The sequence below is a fragment of the Biomphalaria glabrata genome, chromosome 5 (genome assembly GCF_947242115.1).
Source record: "Biomphalaria glabrata chromosome 5, xgBioGlab47.1, whole genome shotgun sequence".
NCBI classification, from domain to species: domain Eukaryota; kingdom Metazoa; phylum Mollusca; class Gastropoda; family Planorbidae; genus Biomphalaria; species Biomphalaria glabrata.
In genome coordinates, this window is record NC_074715.1 from 49,582,924 (window position 1) to 49,601,013 (window position 18,090).

At 33.9% G+C, this 18,090-nt stretch overlaps 1 protein-coding gene across 2 annotated transcripts in view; it reads right to left on the bottom strand.

The window, feature by feature from the left end:
- The window catches only part of LOC106062273 (laminin subunit alpha-like), an 86,838-nt gene that overhangs the window by 17,923 nt on the left and 50,825 nt on the right, over nt 1-18,090 (bottom strand). For both annotated transcript variants that reach the window (XM_056028437.1, XM_056028438.1), the window contains exons 39-57: nt 17,461-17,574; nt 17,154-17,272; nt 16,601-16,687; nt 15,913-16,124; nt 15,094-15,194; nt 14,480-14,663; nt 14,258-14,395; nt 13,564-13,715; nt 12,014-12,127; nt 11,323-11,434; nt 10,269-10,439; nt 7,907-8,103; nt 7,475-7,591; nt 6,155-6,312; nt 5,205-5,343; nt 4,521-4,614; nt 3,183-3,296; nt 2,491-2,679; nt 81-235 (exon numbers count right to left, since the gene is read on the bottom strand). In XM_056028437.1, coding sequence (XP_055884412.1) covers nt 81-235; nt 2,491-2,679; nt 3,183-3,296; nt 4,521-4,614; nt 5,205-5,343; nt 6,155-6,312; nt 7,475-7,591; nt 7,907-8,103; nt 10,269-10,439; nt 11,323-11,434; nt 12,014-12,127; nt 13,564-13,715; nt 14,258-14,395; nt 14,480-14,663; nt 15,094-15,194; nt 15,913-16,124; nt 16,601-16,687; nt 17,154-17,272; nt 17,461-17,574 — 2,667 coding nt within the window. The remainder of the gene's footprint in view (nt 1-80; nt 236-2,490; nt 2,680-3,182; nt 3,297-4,520; nt 4,615-5,204; nt 5,344-6,154; nt 6,313-7,474; nt 7,592-7,906; nt 8,104-10,268; nt 10,440-11,322; nt 11,435-12,013; nt 12,128-13,563; nt 13,716-14,257; nt 14,396-14,479; nt 14,664-15,093; nt 15,195-15,912; nt 16,125-16,600; nt 16,688-17,153; nt 17,273-17,460; nt 17,575-18,090) is intronic.

Sequence of the window (18,090 nt, forward strand, 5' to 3'; positions counted from 1 at the left end):
ATAAGTTTTAATTAATTCTTTAAAACAAAATCTAAAATTGAAATGTTTAATTTCTGACAAGTGTTTATTTGGCTGCTCACTCTGTTAGCTTCGTCCCTTGCTCTGGCAATCTTTTCCCTTAACTGGCCAACACTTTCTGATATGCCATCACCCAATGGTAAGAGCTGGTTCACTCTCTGTGAGGAGTTGTTTAAGAGGGAGATGATCATTGGTAAGTTGTTTTCAGCAGATTGCACTGAAATAATAAAAAAAAAAGTGAACTATTTAAAAAAAATAGAAATGCTTTAATTACAGATGTATTTATTTTGTAGTAGTGTTTGTCGTACAAAAACTAGCCTATATATTTTCTCATACTTTTTCAGCTAGCCATACAAAATAGACCAGTTAGCTTAATGAATCAAGATGATGTTACTATTTCTCTTAAGCAGTTTTTAAAAACAGTGTGTCAAGTTTGCCGTTTCTTTAGCAATAGTGGTTTTACAGGGTGGGGTCGCTAGCCCCACACCAAACCCTCCTCCTTTCTCACCCAGGCTTGGGACCGGCAGATGGCGGAGACGGATTTTGGGAGTCGGTTACACAGATTGGGTCTCAAACAAGGAAATCCTATGTTGAACACTTAATGAGGTTGTGACAGAGCGTCGCATGAGGTTTGCAGGATATGTTCTATGTGAAAATGAATTATGCACACCAAGAGTTGCGATAACATGGAAGCCAATACGAGGAAAGTGCAAACAGGGACGTCCTCGTATTCTTGGTGACACACCTTCATGGAGGACCTCAGAACAGTGGACACCAGGTGGGAAGAGACTTCAGACATTGCCAATGACAGATCTTTATGGAGACAGCTTGCCGCCTAATGCGTCGAACGGCGTGGGAGGAACTAAGTCTAAGTAAGTAAAAATTGTGAAACCAAAAGTGCATATGAAAAAGTTGAAATAGTGTTCAGAACTATTTCTTGTCAGCCATTTTGTACAGGAGTGTTGTATATGGGATACCTTGGTGAGATATATCTCAAAAGCTTCACCAATAATTAAAGTTAGGCATTTTCAGTGTAGTAATTTATTACTGATAGCAATGTTTAAAGAGTATTAAAAGATTGTTTGTTAATCTAAGATAAGATAAGACATTTTATTGATCCAATCAAATGGAAATTCAGTTTTACTACAATTGACAACCACAGCGTAACTACTTTACAAAAACAATATGGATGAAAAAATTCGAACAGCAATCACTCACACACATACACATTCACAACCAACGCTTTATGAGTTTGACTTCTATGTACTTCTCGATGAAAACAGCTGATCTTGTAACACTCTGACCGATAGTGGGATAAAGGAGTTTTTAAATCTTTCTGTTTTAGCCCTAATGGAAAGGAGATGACCATTTCATCCAGATCTGATGTAACAATGGTTTAATGGGTGCAGGTTGTCTTTAAAAATCGTGTGTGTTTGGGAAAAGCATCTTTCATGAAAAAGCTCTTCAAGAGATGGTAGCTGTATTTGGGTGATATACGATGCTTTTTTAATTAGTCTATTAAGTCTATGTCTTTGTGTCAGTGAAGTATTACCATACCAGCAGGTGATGGCAAAGTTGTAGAAAAGTTTGATTATTGTTTTGTCTATGTTAAATTTTCTTAGCTTTCTGAGATAGAAGAGTCGCTGGTGAATTTCCTTGTATATGTTTTGACAGTGTTCATTCCATTTCAGTTTGTTGTTGATAGTTGTACCTAGATATATTTTTTTTTAGGGGAAATAGAGGCGTTACCATACCTAACCTTTTTGAAGTAGCGTCTGTTTTTTATAAGATAAGATAACATAAATTAAAAGTAGATTTACAACGAGCAATAAATGTTTGAAAACATTTTTTTTTACTTTTTCTTAAAAAAATAAAATGTCTTAAAAATATATCAAAAAGCTAGAGAGCACTCAAGTTACACAACAAGGCTCTAAAACCAACAAGGCTCTAAAATCAACCTCTAAAACCAACAAGGCTCTAAAACCAACCTCTAAAACCAACAAGGCTCTAAAACCAACCTCTAAAACCAACTTCTAAAACCAAAAAGGCTCTAAAACCAACCTCCAAAACCAACAAGGCTCTAAAACCAACAAGACTCTAAAACCAACCTCTAAAACCAACAAGGCTCTAAAACCAACCTTTAAAACCAACAAGACTCTAAGACCAACAAGGCTCTAAAACCAACCTCTAAAACCAACAAGACTCTAAAACCAACAAGGCTCTAAAACCAACCTCTAAAACCAACAAGGCTCTAAAACACAAACTATATTCTACATTTCTTGGATTAAGTGTTGATTTGCAAATATTACTTTATTTCTGTCATATCTTAAAAATACTTTCTTTCAAAAGACAATTACTTCCCATGTGTATCTATGTGTTAATCTAGTATTCTATGTTAGTTAGAAACTTAAAACTATGGTTAAGTTATTGGTTTTCCTGGCTGATGATGTACAATCACTATGGGTTACTCACCATCATTCTCTGTATCTCTCAAACTCTCTGTTGCCCTGTGTCTATTATTGACAATGTACTCCATTTTGGCAACATTCTCAGCAGACTCTCTTCTAGCTCTCTCACTTTGGTCCAGGGCTAGAGTAACAGCTTCATTAGCATTAGCAACCCCATCCACAACCCTCTTGGAGATTTCAGAGACTTTTGTTTCTGAAGAATGTAAAAAGAATATTATGTGTTAAAACAGTTACATTTTAAATACAATCTACAATTTTAAAAAAAAATTACGAGACTGAAAGAGCTTTACATTAAATCATCACCAATACAATCATGAGTTCCTATTTAGATCCATATCAATGCAATTTACCTAAAATTTTTTAAATATGTTTCACCAGAATTAATTCTTATTATTTTATTTGTATTCAAATACATGTTAATAATTTGTATGACAAGAATAGCTTGAATACATTTTGGAAACTGGCATTTATACATGACAAATATTTGCTACTACTTTTATACAATTTTTGTCAAATGACAGAAAACAATTTTTCTTTAATGTTCCCAAAGTGTACCAAAAAAAGTTGGACAATAATCTCAATTCTAATCGCAGCTTCATGTTCTTTTGCATCCTCAGCTTTTTTTTTTTTTGTTCATTCACACAGCCCATCTTTAAAATTCTTTCTAAATAAGAAGACTTTTCAAATAGTACTAACCTTTCAATCTGTCTATGTTACTGTTGACATTTTCCAGAGAGTTAGATACTTTCTCTAAGTCTTCTTCTGCTTCCTTTATGTTGTTTTCAGCATTGGAGAGCTGATCAACATATTCTAAGAAGCAAATAAAAATAATGATGCCATACATCTCAGGAAGGTAACTCAATAAGGCCAGGTGTTTATTTACAGAAGATTACAAACTTAGATCATAACAGTCAGACTTTAGCCCAGACAGGTGTTCAACTCCATTGTTTCTATTTAATATCAACATCCATTTCTAATCTAGTTCCTAACAGTGCACAGCTTAGAGCACAAATTTTGCACTAAATTAAATATGCAATGCAGGGCTATAACAATAATAATAATAATAACAATAACTTTATGCAAAAAGTGTCATTGGTTTCTTCTTCTTCTAGCCAGCTTTATTGCTGCTGAGCTGTCAGCTCTTTTGCAGACTGTGCTAAGGAAAAAATAGTGTGCAGTTTTCTTCAGTTGTTCAGCACTGCCGTCCAGGCATTCAAAAAGGATATGGTTTACGGTTTCATAAGGGTGGGCACAGTGTCTACAAAGGGGGAGTTGTGTGGGACTTATTTTATTGAGATGGTAATTTAAATCAATTGGTTTAAAGATTATTCAAGTTTCCTAACAAGGTTTATACCGAAAATGAAACAAAATTATAACTTTTATTCAAAAATTGTTGTAAATGTCTAGATTTAGAAGAAAAGCATGACATGAGTTGCTACTGGATATCATACTGCAAAGAGAAAAAAAAAAAGAGGCAGACAGAGAAAGTGATGGGAAAACAACATTCTTCTTCTTCTTCTTCTAGCCAGCTTTATTGCTGCTGAGCTGTGAGCTCTTTTGCAGACTGTGCCAAGGAAAAAAAGTGTGCTGTTTTCTTCAGTTGTTCAGCACTGCCGTACAGGGTGTTGGAAAACAACATTAAAGAATGGACAGGCCAGCCATTAAAAGAGGTTCTAACTCAAGCAAAAAAGACAGAGAGGAATGGAGAAAGATGGTTGACAAATCTTGCATGGTGCCCCAACGGTCCATCAGACTAAGGTAAAGGTAAAGGTAAAGAAATGTAGACAAATGGTGAATGAAACAATTTAAATGTTTTTATTAAAAATAATGCATTGTTTTGTTTCTAAGTAGATTTTGCTTATTACATTTTGAAAAATTTAATTTCAGTAGATATTTAACAAACAATACGGAATAGAAAGTCAACTAATGAATGGCCTAAGTGAATTGTGCCGATGTGCCAAAGATCCAAAACTAAACTAAACTAAAACTAAGTTTTAAAAATAAACCAAAGTAAAATAAACTCTAGGCTATTACTTGACTTTGTGTCTCTGTCCAAACTCCTTGCCTCAGTGTCCTGAACATCTGATTTTCTAATGGCTTCAGCTGCACCAGTCTCAAGGGCAGTCAACTGTGTGAAAGATGTAGAGATTAATAAGAAATCACTTGATTTAACAGCCTATGATTATATTATTAGCAATATCCTCTGAAGATAAAGGTTATCAATGATTCAAAGGAATAACCTTTCTGATATCTGAATTTTATTTTCAAAAGATGATTAGGACTATTGAAAGTTATGTTGTAGCAAAGATTGCAAAGATAGTGGGGAAATATAAAATTAAAAAAAAGGTACCATAAAGACTGCTCCAGCATTTCATAAGCACATTCATATTGCCACAAAGACTGTGTTACATAGTATAAGGTGTTACTTTATGTATACTATTGCATTTTTTTCTATACTATAATTAAAATGCTTTTTTGTTACATTACAATAATGCTCAATACATGCGGATGGCTGCCTGGTAGTGAGGTTTGCGCGCTGGACTGTCGTTTGGATTTATCGACGGTCAAGGGTTCAAACCCTGCCCGCTCCCATCCCCCGTCGTCCTGCGGGAGGTTTGGACTAGGAAGTAAACTATCTTCAACTCTGAAGGAACATTCGAAACATGTAAAACATTTTACAAACAAACAAACATTGTCTCTAATTTATAATTTAGCTACCTCATTTTTAGTGTTCTCCAAGTCTGAAAGAACCTGTTCTGTGCTCTGGTTGGCTTCATCAATGGAAGATGAAATAACTTTGTATGACTGACCAGCTATCACAGAGTTTTGGGAAATGTTGCGAGTATCATCATACATGCTGTGAAAAGAAAAATGATGCAAACAAAATCATAAAAAAGTACTGATTTGCATTAACAGTAAGTACTTTTGCAGTTAGTAAAAATACAGTTTATTACAAATAATAATAATAATAAGGCTTGTCTTCAAGTCCGAAGATTAATGAGGAATGCAGTATTTCCCATTGCTATGCAGCCCCAGCTGTGACATACTTATTACAAATAGAATGTAAATATTTGATTTATGTAACAAGCTTCAGGCAGGATGGGCTAGCTAGCATTAGCTGGCTACCCACCTAGGAAAAGGGAAACTCTGAATTAAAACCTCTGCTGCCTTGCAGATATACCCAAATATAGGAAAGGCTTCAGGAGTCAACCCTGAGAAGAAATCAGCAGCGGGCTACCCTTAAGAAGTTTGTAGCACACAGTGCTACGCCAAGGCAAAGCTTGTGATAAATCTGATCCCAAACTGTATCTGCACTTGCTGTTATTTGGATACATCAGATGTGTGGAGAGCTGTGTGGACATTCTATTCTATAGCTTAGCCTAGACACACATTTAATTTCTATGAGATGATCCATAGTCACTTCGTAATTAAAGGAGGACATGTATATATATATAAAGGCTTGTCTTTGAGTGTGACAGTGATGGTGACACTACTTCCTGTGTCTTTGTAATAACTACATTTTGATATACAGAAGGGATTAAATTTAAAATAAGAGTTATGCTTCTTTCCTTTTGGAAAAATAATTCTTATATCAGAGGATAAGTTTAGTCAAGATCTGGCTCACACATTTTTTTTTTTACTTTTTGGTTTAAGCTAGAACACCTTACCTATCTAAGTCAGCTGCAAGCATTTGTAGATAGTCTGCTCTGATTCTGCTTTGGTTATATAACTTTACTAATTCTTCGGAGTTAGCATCTAGCTCGTCAATCTTGGCTTGAAGTTTTGGAATGGCATCCTCTAGCCTTGAGGAGTCAACTTCAATGGTCTGAAGAACAAAAGGATACATTCTCTGACTGTATATAGTAGACTATATTTAAAACTTTATTACTTAATTCACAAACAGCTTCACAAAGTTTTGGAATGGCATCCTCTAGCCTTGAGGAGTCAACTTCAATGGTCTGAAGAACAAAAGGATACATTCTCTGACTGTATATAGTAGACTATATTTAAAACTTTATTACTTAATTCACAAACAAAGATAATGACAAAATGATAGACGTCCGAAGAAAATGATTAAAATATACTTTGAGGTTAAAGAGATTTTAAAATAAAATATTGAGGGAAACAGCTCAAAGAGATTGTCACAAAATGTAGTTTGTATATAAAAATTGAAACATAATAATAAAAGTGAATAGAATGTGCTCTACAACTGACAACCTAATATGTACCTATTAAAAAAAAACTTTCTCTAAAATATCAGGCAAACATTTAAGTTGAGTGGATTCAGAACATCCTATAAAACTTGAAATTCAACGTATCATGCTCTAGGCCCCTGGATTTAGAATCTACTTTACAACTCAGCCACCATGTCCCATTTCAAATGTATAGAATACTGTTAGGCGCTTCCGCAGTGTCTAATGCAAATAAGATAAATGGAGGTCACACTCAACGTAATACGTAATCCAATAACACCAGCGAAAGGCAGAACAATCCAATGAAGTTAGTTGACACTTATACTGAATGTTGAACAAGTTTAATAGCAATGAAGGGAACCATCGAATGTCAGCTAACTCTCTACGTCCATAAAAAGCAACCTATCTCTAAGGCATTTTGGAAGTACTCTGTTTACGTCGGCTGATATTTTGTTCTATCGCTATAACTATTCTTGTTTTTACTAGTCACGTCATTATCACTAAGTCAAAACTTCCCCTATTTCCAAAACAAATAACTAATTCCTAAACCTTAGTGGAGATCATGAAAATTATAAATATTGTGATCCTCTGTGACATTGTTGGAAAAAAAAAAGGTATATTTATAACTTTAAAAATGTTATTTTTGGAGTTCTTATTGTAAATAAATTATTGAGAAAAACTAAACTAAAATACAAATTAAAAATACAAAGATACAATAACTATAACATCAAGATATTAAGGTCTGTAAGGTTAAGCCATTACTTTAGTCAAACTAGCAAGACTTAGTATTTCTACCTCAATGTCTGCCTGTGATTTATTGTAACTTTCAGATCCAAGGGATGTGATTTTCTCTGAATCTTCAATCAATATTTCTCTTTCTTTTGAAAGACTGCTTATAATTTGATGACTCATCTGTATGACAAAAAGTTATATAAACAGTTATGATATAAAAGTTTTATTTAATTATTTACGTATTTACATTACATTACGTTTTACTTTACAGTCTAAGATTTGAAATACATTTCATTCTTTATATGTAATGTAGCCATCCTTAGCTTCACATAATATTATTACATGAATTTTTTAAATTGTGAAATATAAAACTATGACGATAGTCTAATGATTTATTATATTATACCATAAACATGACAATATTAAGCCATGAAAATATTACTAATTAGAGGCTCAATTTAAAGAATTGAAAAAAACATTTTTTTTCTGAACAACCATCAAATTTTCCACGTGAACAGCTCGCAGTCTTCTTATGATACCCTGTGCAGCCTCTGTGCTTTCAGTGCTGCCTTGAGTGTTGTTGAGGAGATCATTCAGCCTGCTCTCAAGCTTAGCAATGTCTTGGATTAGTTGATTAGAGTAGTTAAAGTTCTTCATAGAGCTATCTCGTAAAAGTAAAGCCCTGGACACATCTGTATTTAAGAACGATATATATATATTCTTGTAATATGTGTCAATGACATTCTGAGTAAATTAAAAAGCAAACTACTTAGAATTTTAGATGTAATGGAAGGTATAGTGTTGGTTCTCTCAACCCTTCTATATGAATCTGAGACATGGGTGTTATACAGAAAGCAACTAAGACTACTTGAGCGCTTTCACCAAAGATGCTTGCGCTCCATCATGGACATAGTCAATAGTATTATTTGAGGGACATTCTAGGTTAAAAGTAGGTATATATAGCACACGGATGTCTGTAATGGGCGGGATCTTTTTAAAGATCATCTTTGTGCTATGTAAGAAGTCTCTGTTTGACCTTTTTTTTCACACAAAAATCGTCACTATAACAGTGCAATAGTCTGAAGAAATTCGACCAATCCCAGGAAAGAAAATCCAGAAGAATCACACTAATGTTTTCTTCAAAAGTTTTAACTCATATTGTTACATACGCCCATCACGAATACAGTCTACATTTGACAAGGTCATATTAGAAGATGAAATGATGAAATTTCCAAAATAGCATCTTATGTACAAATATCATTCAAAGGATAATGGAATAATTAGAATTTATATAAAATATTAAAATATTTGAGTAATTTGTTTTTTATTATAAAAAGAAATGTTAAAATATAGGTAACCATGGAATAATTATTTGGCCGCCCCTACATTTGGCTGCCTGCGTGCAATGCACACAATGCACAGTAGGTAGCAGTGGCCCTGAGGGTATGTTAAAATGTGGCCTATGCCTGGGGCAGGTGTGGCGAGAGTGAATGCATTATTTCTTTGTTGATATTTTGGTATGAAAAAGTTATATTCCTTTGTTTATATCCTCAGGTATGAATGTGACCAGTATACACGTGATGTTTTTGAATGTGTGTTTTCCTTGTATGATAGAGAGAATTTTGTAGTCAATTATTTCCTGGACTGGTGTTTGTGTTAGTTGCTATATATGAAAAGAATATATTTTTGTTTGCTATTACTGAGTGTTTTCTATATAAATAATATAATTTCATGAGAACATTTTTCTGGATTCTTTTAGAAATAAATGGCTACTTATGAAGGCAGCTCGAGGATCGACATGCGACTCGAGCAGAGCTGTGTTTACTGAGCGCCTATAGGCAGCACGGAAAACCTACTCCTAGATAACAAACCCCCCCAACTGGCCAACAAATGAGATGGACCATAGCGCTCTGAGCATGTTATAAGCATGAAAGTAGCGCTATATAAAAGCAATAAATTATTATTATTATAATTGTTTTCTATAAGTGTTTACTATAGATCAGCAGTAATCGTTCGTAAGTGACCCCTAATGAGCCAAGAAAAGACCTAACAGCCTGTTTATTAAAATTTCAAAAAAAGAAAAAAAAGCCAAAAGGACGGGGGGATGTACCAGGCATAAAAAGTATAAAGCCTGGAGACAAATCAACAAACTTAAATATATATGCAAAAAAGAAATAGTTTCATCTGGGAACATCACAGGCAAAACTTGGAAAAAAACTGATTTACATAATAGGAGAAAGGCTCTAATTAAAGGTGATACTGAAAAAATGAATTGACATAAGAACAAGTAACAAAATAACAGCTGCTCACACCATTCTTCTTAGTAAATATCATGTATTTGCTAGTAACCAAAATGAACTGCTTGACATAATGATCAAATGCAAAATCCCAAAATCAACTAGGAAAGACTGCAAAGATTGAATGTCAATTGATTTCTATGGTGGATGAGTGGTAATGCAATTGACTTCTGAACCAAGGGATTCTGGATTCAAATCCTTGTGAAGTTTTTTTTTATTCCAGAGTTCTGAGTCCACCCAACTATAATGGGTACCTGACATTAGTTGGGGAAAAGTAAAGGCGGTTGGTCATTGTGCTGGCCATATGACACCCTCATTATCTGTGGGCCACAGAAACAGATAACCTTTACATCATTTGCTCTATAGATTGCAAGGTCTGAAAGGGGAACTTTACTTGTCTCCCCTCCCCTTCAGAATATGTAATTTTTAGATAAAAATTGTGCTTTTAGATTTTGTTTCTATTTCCAAGAAGTTCTGGACAGCAAAGGGAAAGTTCAGGCTGTTATCAAAATAACATTAAAAAAATAATAAAGAAAGTATAAATTTTCATCCATCTATACCTTCAGTAGCATTTTCTTTTTCTTCATTGGAGTTCAATTTTCTAACAGAGAAATCCAAGTTTTCTATCTCTTGAGCTATCATATTACTCTCTGTTAGGAGAGCATCAATGATCACAGAGTCAGAAGAATCCATCAGCTTCTGGTCTACTAATTGGATGAATTGCAAGGTCTCTGAGGGAATTCAAGAGGGTTTATTAGACGTATACATACGTACATGAAAGTGCAATCCTACACCATAAACATAGAGTGAAAGCTGAATGTCAGTTGGAGGAACATGATAAAATTCAGTCATTAGTATCAGTATGTAAGTAAGGAATATGTCATTGGTTAATATGCATGACTGAATGCATGACGCGTAGGACGTAATCATCTTCTTTTTTGAAGTAACGTCTGTATCATATAAGACATAAGTATGCAAATATTAGTGTGTCATTTTTGTTTCTGTTCAAAGTTGACTTTTATAAACAGAATACATTTTTTACAAAATATTTTTTTTCATTAGCATTACAAAGATGTTACCAAATGATAGAATATCTTCTTATCTTATCTTATATAATACAGACGTTACTTCAAAAAAGAAGATAATTACGTCCTATGCGTAATGCATTTAGTCATGCATTATAACCAATGACCTAAATTCTGCCAAGTCATTGGTTTTCCTGGCTAGCTCTGGCAAACCATCCCATGCTGTTATGGCACTAGGGAAGAAAGAGATTTGTACAAATTTGTCCTAGCATATAGAATGAGGAATGGGCCCTTATCCTTGTGTCTTTCTGAGTATTTTATTAGATTTTGTTTTTGAATTTGAAGACTATGGTTCAGAGTTTTATGTATAATTTCCAAAATTATAAATTATAATTATATATAAAATTAATTACCAATGCAATACAAGATGAAACATTTGCTGAGCAGACTTGATACTATTGAATAATTGCATTTTAATTTTGGCATTTTTTTAAATAATGAATATCTTTTTTGAAGATAATTTAATCCAAACTGGCAGTTCAAATTAAAAACATTTTAATGTTTTGAAAAGTCTGTTAAGGTTTATTACCTTGTCCTAATAAAGTCACATTTTTGGCTGCGTCAGTGGCATCATTAGTTTTAGCATTCAGTTCAGAGATTTGTGTTTCAATGTTGGCAGCATCGGATGAAACACCTACAGACTGGATTATAAAATGTAAATATTTAAGCAATATTTTAATGGAAGAAAAATGAAACTCCTATGCCAAACAAAGTAAAAAAACAACAACAAAACAGTGCAGAAATTAGTAAATAAATATGCAAGAAATATTATGCTAAGTGATGTGAACTCTCAAGTCTAATTTGCTTTCGTTTTAGGATTGTGTTTTATTTTTATCTTTTAAATTTTCACAATAATTGTTTGTCTTCTTTCCTTTCACAATTTGTTGGCTGCAGATATTTCACAAGCAATGTTCTAGAAATTTCAGCTAATAACAACATATATTTTTTTTTTTTTACAGATTTTATGATAATTGAAATAATGAAATCTTGTAAACCAGTGATATTGTTTCTTCGACATTTAACTGAAAATTGAATTTGTATATTAAACAACTAAAAAAAAAAAAAAAATACATGTCTATATTTTACAAAATGATCCAAGTTAAATAAGATTTCTTTGAAAGCCAAAATTTTAACAATACATTATGTGTAACTCATGGGGTGATAAAAATATTTCAGCAAACAAGAGTTAAGTATGAACAGTATCATATGAAGGCACTAACCTGGCTGTGATATTTTCTGACTTCAATAGAGTGGTTGTCCAAAAGTGCTTTCAGCGATTTTAACTTTTCCCCAAAATCATCAGATTCTCGAGTATTTAATTGATCAACTAAAGGCTGTTTTAAGAAAAAATAAATAAATATATATATTTTAAAAAATATTTTTCATTGTGCAGTTATATTTTACTAATAGGGCTAGATAAGTTTACAGCAATTTTATATAACAAGTTCAAGATGTTCTTTTAGAGACAAGAACAAATAAACCCAACCTTGCGTAGAGGAGGAATACAAAGATAAACTGTGTCCTTACTGGAAAAGAATGTGATGAAAGAATATTGACTCTCTTTGTAATCAAAATATATGAAATATTTTGTTTTACTAAATCATTGCTTAAATACCCAGCTTTGTAGTCAGACTATATGACATTTAAAAAAAACAACTATTTATCTACAATGAACGCTTACTAGAAAAAAAAAAGGATTAAAATGTTGTCTTGACACAGCTCTCCTCTGCCCCTAAAGTCTTGCTCAATCCACTCCCAGCTTTCCAAGCTATTACATCCCACCATTTGTTTGGAATTAACCCTTCTACCAATTTCCCTCCTGGCCCTGACTAAAGTTTATCTCTGATAAAAGATATTTTTATACAAACAGATAAAGTCCTAAATTTAAATATTGTTAATGTTATAAACACAGATGGGGGTTAGTTCTGTGTGTGTTTTTAGACAACGCAAATCACCTCAGGCCAGCGCTAGATGAGAGGTCAACTGTGATGAGTGACAGTACACACCAGTTCTGCAAGGACCTGTGTTGTAAATACTACGCATGCAAGTCACTGCGAATGTGATCAACCAGTGGTCAAGCGATGTTCCATCTGATTCTAGAAGGCCTGTAGGGACCCTATATAAGAGCGAGTGTGTTAGAGTCAAGGCACTTCCCGTTACCTCACAATAATACCAGTACGAGGTGAAGTCAGAACCTGCACGGTGTGTAAGCAGTCTGGGACAGAGGCAACGTTTTTGTACAGTCAGTGTTTATTTTTTACCAATAGCACAGTTTGGCTGTGATGTATTTGAAATTAAACTGTTACTGTTACTTTGGAGCCCTGAATTATAAAGTTCTTTGAGCTAGTTGTGTCATGTGGTGCAGTTTGCAGAGAGAGCCTGGATAGTGAGAAACATTATACTAGTGTGACTAAGTGTTGTTGTTTTTTCAAACCTAACAATAAATTATATTGCAATGATGGCTTTGTCCCCCACTATTATTGGTCAGGGAGGTGATTAACTTATCAATTAGGCCACAGGCACAAAGATGAAAAACCTATTTTACTTTTGTTATTATGTCAAGGGGAGAAATGGTTATGTTTCAATACCAAAATAGGTGGTAACCTTAAAACTAGGAATACTACAAAATCTTAATGAAATACTCCATTTTTGACACAGGAAGGAAACTATGCCTAAAAAACACTTCTCTATTGAACAAACTATAATAAATTTGAATTGCTTTTGACCACAACCTGAATTGATTTAATGCCAAATATTTCAAGGTGCTTACTCTGAGATCTGAGACTTGATCTTGGTAGTTGGACAACCTATTAAATGCTCCCACACCAACAGATACCTCGTGGAGCTGACGGCGGACAACATTAACATTCATGTAGTGAGTATCAAGGTCATCTATCAACAGGTGGACACAGTAATCACATTCTGATGAGCAGACAAAGAGTTAATTTTTTTTAATGAAACTAAAAAAATGGTAAATCAATAAAAACAAAACTAAAAAATTGAAAACATTAAGACCTCTCTATGATCCTGAATGCTACTTGACCTGGTAATCATTAAAAGTTAAAAAAAAAAAATCATTCTATTACATTGCTATCTATGGGAGAAGATGATGTAAAGCTCATCTGTTTGTATGATAAATGATTTTATAAGGATGTCAGGTGGCCAGCAAAATGGCCAAAGGCATATTATTTCCCAATGTATATTAAGTACCCATTTGAGTTGGGTAGATGCAGGGGGAATCCTGAATTTCAAAATCATATTCTTCACTAGGATTCTACTTTAGACCCTTTTGTTTGGAAGATAAGCATTTTACCACTCAGCCACCATACCCAATCTAGTGATCATTAGCAAAGAATAAAAATGTGCATCATCATAATATGAGACAAATCAAATAAAAATCTTATTTTGATTAAACTGACTAAAGTGATGAAGCTTTCTCATCAGTTTAAGCTATTCATCTCTACCTTGACATCCTCTATTTGGAACAAGAATCCATCGAGGGAGACATCGATCACATCTTTCTCCTGTAACTCCAGGCAAACACATGCACCTTCCAGTATCTGGGTCACAACCAGTAGCTCCATCAAATTCACACTGACAAGCTGTGATTACAAAAAATAAATTAATTCAGTATGTTACTATCCAACAAACAACCTGACTATTAGCCTGTAAATCTGATTTTAGACCTTCACATCCTGATGCTCCCAAATTCCAATGGCCATGTTTGCAACGATCACATTTTTCTCCCTCTACCCCAGGCTGACACAAACAGATGCCTGTATTCAGGTCACACTGCTGGGTCACAGCGCCGGCACCACACTCACAATCCCTGCAGCCACCACTACAGAAGTCAAAGCCCCAGGTGTTTTGCTGTGGAAAAAAGATGAAGATGATTTCAAAGTGTGGCAATATGACATGACACGCTGTACATTTACTATACGCAAGTATTAACAATATTTAAAGTAAATAGTTCACACTTTATAGTTTTACTGGATATGACACATATAAACTCATTCGTCAAAGATTAAACTTACAAAATACCTTTTATGAGTATTTTTAGTTTGCTTGTGGGAAAAAAACAACACTTTTTAAATAGCCATATGAAATAAGTATTTCATTTAAGGACAAATTTATTGAATTTTTATCATCTTTTATGGAGATTCTAAAATTTAAGTCCTAACTAGTTTGGTTTAACAAATTGAGAAGCACTGTAAAATGAACTGTATTCCAAATAGTAAGTTTAATCATTACTTGACCAAATCCAAGTCCAAGAACAAAATGTTGCTATAGAGAAACTTACTGCACATCTGTCACAATCCTGGCCAACAACATTGGGTTTGCACTGACAGAATCCATTCTCCTTGTAACAAGAAACAGAGCCACATCTGTTGCAGGAACATTCTGTAAATTCAGAAAGCAGGTAATTGTAATACAGGCTAAGAGGTAAACCAGAAGTAATGTCTGTAATATATAAGTTATGAAGTGAAGACATAAATTTAAAATCTAAAATATACCGTCAGTATTTAGTAAAGTTATTATCATTATTATTATAGTTTTTATATAGCGCTACTTTCATGCTTATAGCATGCTCAGAGCGCTTTTGGTCCAATCTCATTTGTGGACCAGTGGGGGGGAGGGGGTATCTAGGAGTTGGTTTTCCGTGCTGCCTTAAAGCGCTCAGTAAACACAACTCTGCCCGAGTCGGGTGTCGAACCTCGAGCCTCCTCCTAGGTAGCCTAGCCAAGCCAAGTTCAAGCGCACTTGGCCTCTCAACCACGCTTTCCACTTTCAGACCTTGTGATCAATAAGGCAGACAATGTTAAGGTCATCTGTTTCTTTGGTCATTGGCTTACAAGCAGGGTGCCATGTGGCCAGAACAACAACCAACTTTCCCCAACTAAAGTCAGGTACCCATTAGAGTTGGGTAGACTGAGGTGTTCCCAAAATTCAAAATAACAGTCTTCACTGAGATTCGAACCCAGGACCCTAGGTTCAGAAGTCAAGTCAAGTGCTTAACCACTCAGCAAATGTGGCCCTACCCTCAGTACTACAAAGGCTACATTAAAGCATGTTTGACAAAAATCTCACATTTAACAAAGTTCTCCTCAGAGTTACTTACGCTGGCAGTTCTTTTGGATGATTGCATCACCCCAGTACCAATCCTGACAGTACTCACACCTGCTTCCAGCTGTGTGTCGCTCACATATAAGGCAATCCCCAGTGAATCTGTCACAGCTGCGTGGATTGGTCATGTCAATATTGCCACTGCAGTTGCATGGCTGACAAAAGCCTCCAATCTCACGAGGGTTGCCATAATAGCCAGAGTCACAACTAAATTCATCAAAAAAGTATTAAAATAAACAGAAAATTAGTAGATAGAGAAAGATGTGAAATATTTGTTTGACTAATAAGCAAAATGACCTTTTGAAAATATTTACAGAAATTAAAATAAAATATTATGTTTTTTAAAAAATATAATTAAAAAAAAAAAAATCAAATGCAAATAAATTTATAATCAAATTTTAAAACTTTTATAACATTTTGTTAAAATAAAAACATCTACATGCCATTTACAAATAATGTCCTTTTAGTTTCACCATACTCCTTAAAGTATTAATCTATTACAAACATCATCACAGTCAAATACTAGTGTTAAAATCTCTGTGGCATTTTACGTCTCAAGAGACTATATTTTCCCTTTGCAACTTCTCGTGTGACTAAAGTGTCAACAGTCTACTAGAAATTCTAGTCAAATTTACAAAAAAACATAATTCTTTTAGAGTAAGCTACATGTTTTTCATTCTGACCTTTGACATCTGGATCCTGAATATCCTGGAAAGCAGCTACACTGAAGTGTTCCTTGGCTTTCATTATAATTACAGGTACTGGCAAAACTGAAGGCAGAATAAATGTTTATCACAAAGTTATGAAATAATTTTAATGTTGTGAAATAATGAAAATGTTTACTAGGTCTTTACTGTTTTATGTTTTATTGCCACTTTGTTTTTAATGTTCTATCCTAGAGTAAATATGATTTTGTTACTAATGGTTTTAATAATGGCAACTATAAAAGTTTTATATATTTTGGAAATTTTTTCAGAAATGATGATTATTGCATCCTAGCCCCAAAGATTAATGTGTAATTTAAAGCTATGGTTTAATGCACCTTGTATCAATTTTAATGTGTATTTCTATAAGAGCTTTATGCATTGAAGTTACTCCTTTAAAATGTTGCCTAAACCCCTCCACCATTTACTAGATAGTATGTGGGAAGTTCCTATAATGTTTCCATTACAATTATTTTTTTAACAGATCCTAACTTTATCAATTATTAAAAAATGCAAGTTAACCTAAACATACTTGTTAGAGGGGATTTCCAAAGGGCAAGGACAAATACGACAGGGGCCTGTTTCAGGATCACCAAAATAGCCAGCAATACATTTCTCACAATGAGGCCCAGTAGTGTTATTTTGACAGTTCTGAAAAATACAAATAGTTGCTTAATATTTCCAGACAGGAATTTTCATAAGAAATTAACATCAACAAAAGAATGAAGAATACAGGAACAGAAATTAATATTTTATAGAAATCTCTTTCAAGCTGCATCAGTGCTGCATTGATCACTGGTTGTGAAAGAAGATGTAGGCCAGTGGGAAGCTTTACTTACATAACATTCTCCAGTAACCACATCACAAGAGTCAGAATGACCATTACAGTTACACTTGAGACAGATGCCAAGGTAAGGTGTTGTGCGAGCTCTGTAGTAGCCTGGGGCACAGTCCTGACAAGAAATAAATCTATGGTTAGTATCAGTACACAGTAAACAAGATAATCTTGCAAAAATATTTTTAAGAAAAAAAAAAGCTTACATTAATTGTAGTTATATTAAGTTTGGATCAGTCATGTAATTAAATGTGTAACATATCTAGAATAACATTAATAAATCTGTGCATTTAGAAATTGGAGGGAGGGGGGGGGAAGAAGGGAGTATCTGGGTACATGTGTTACTGTGATTGCCTTTAAAAATGCATAAAAAAAACTTGTTCAGTCAAGGCTCGTCTCCTCAAAGGGACTAATTCAGCTTATACCACCACATCTGTCAAACACTGTTTCTTTCCCTTGTTCAATTACCAAAAAAAAAAAAACCAATAGTCAATAAAGGAATCAGTGAATTTTAAAAATTGTTTCTTGTTTTGTCAAGTAAAAGAAATAATAACTCTTTTAACAGACAGACAGAATAAGTTGATATAAGCTTCGTAAAAACAAAAAAACGCTTGGTCCTAATGAAACATTTTCT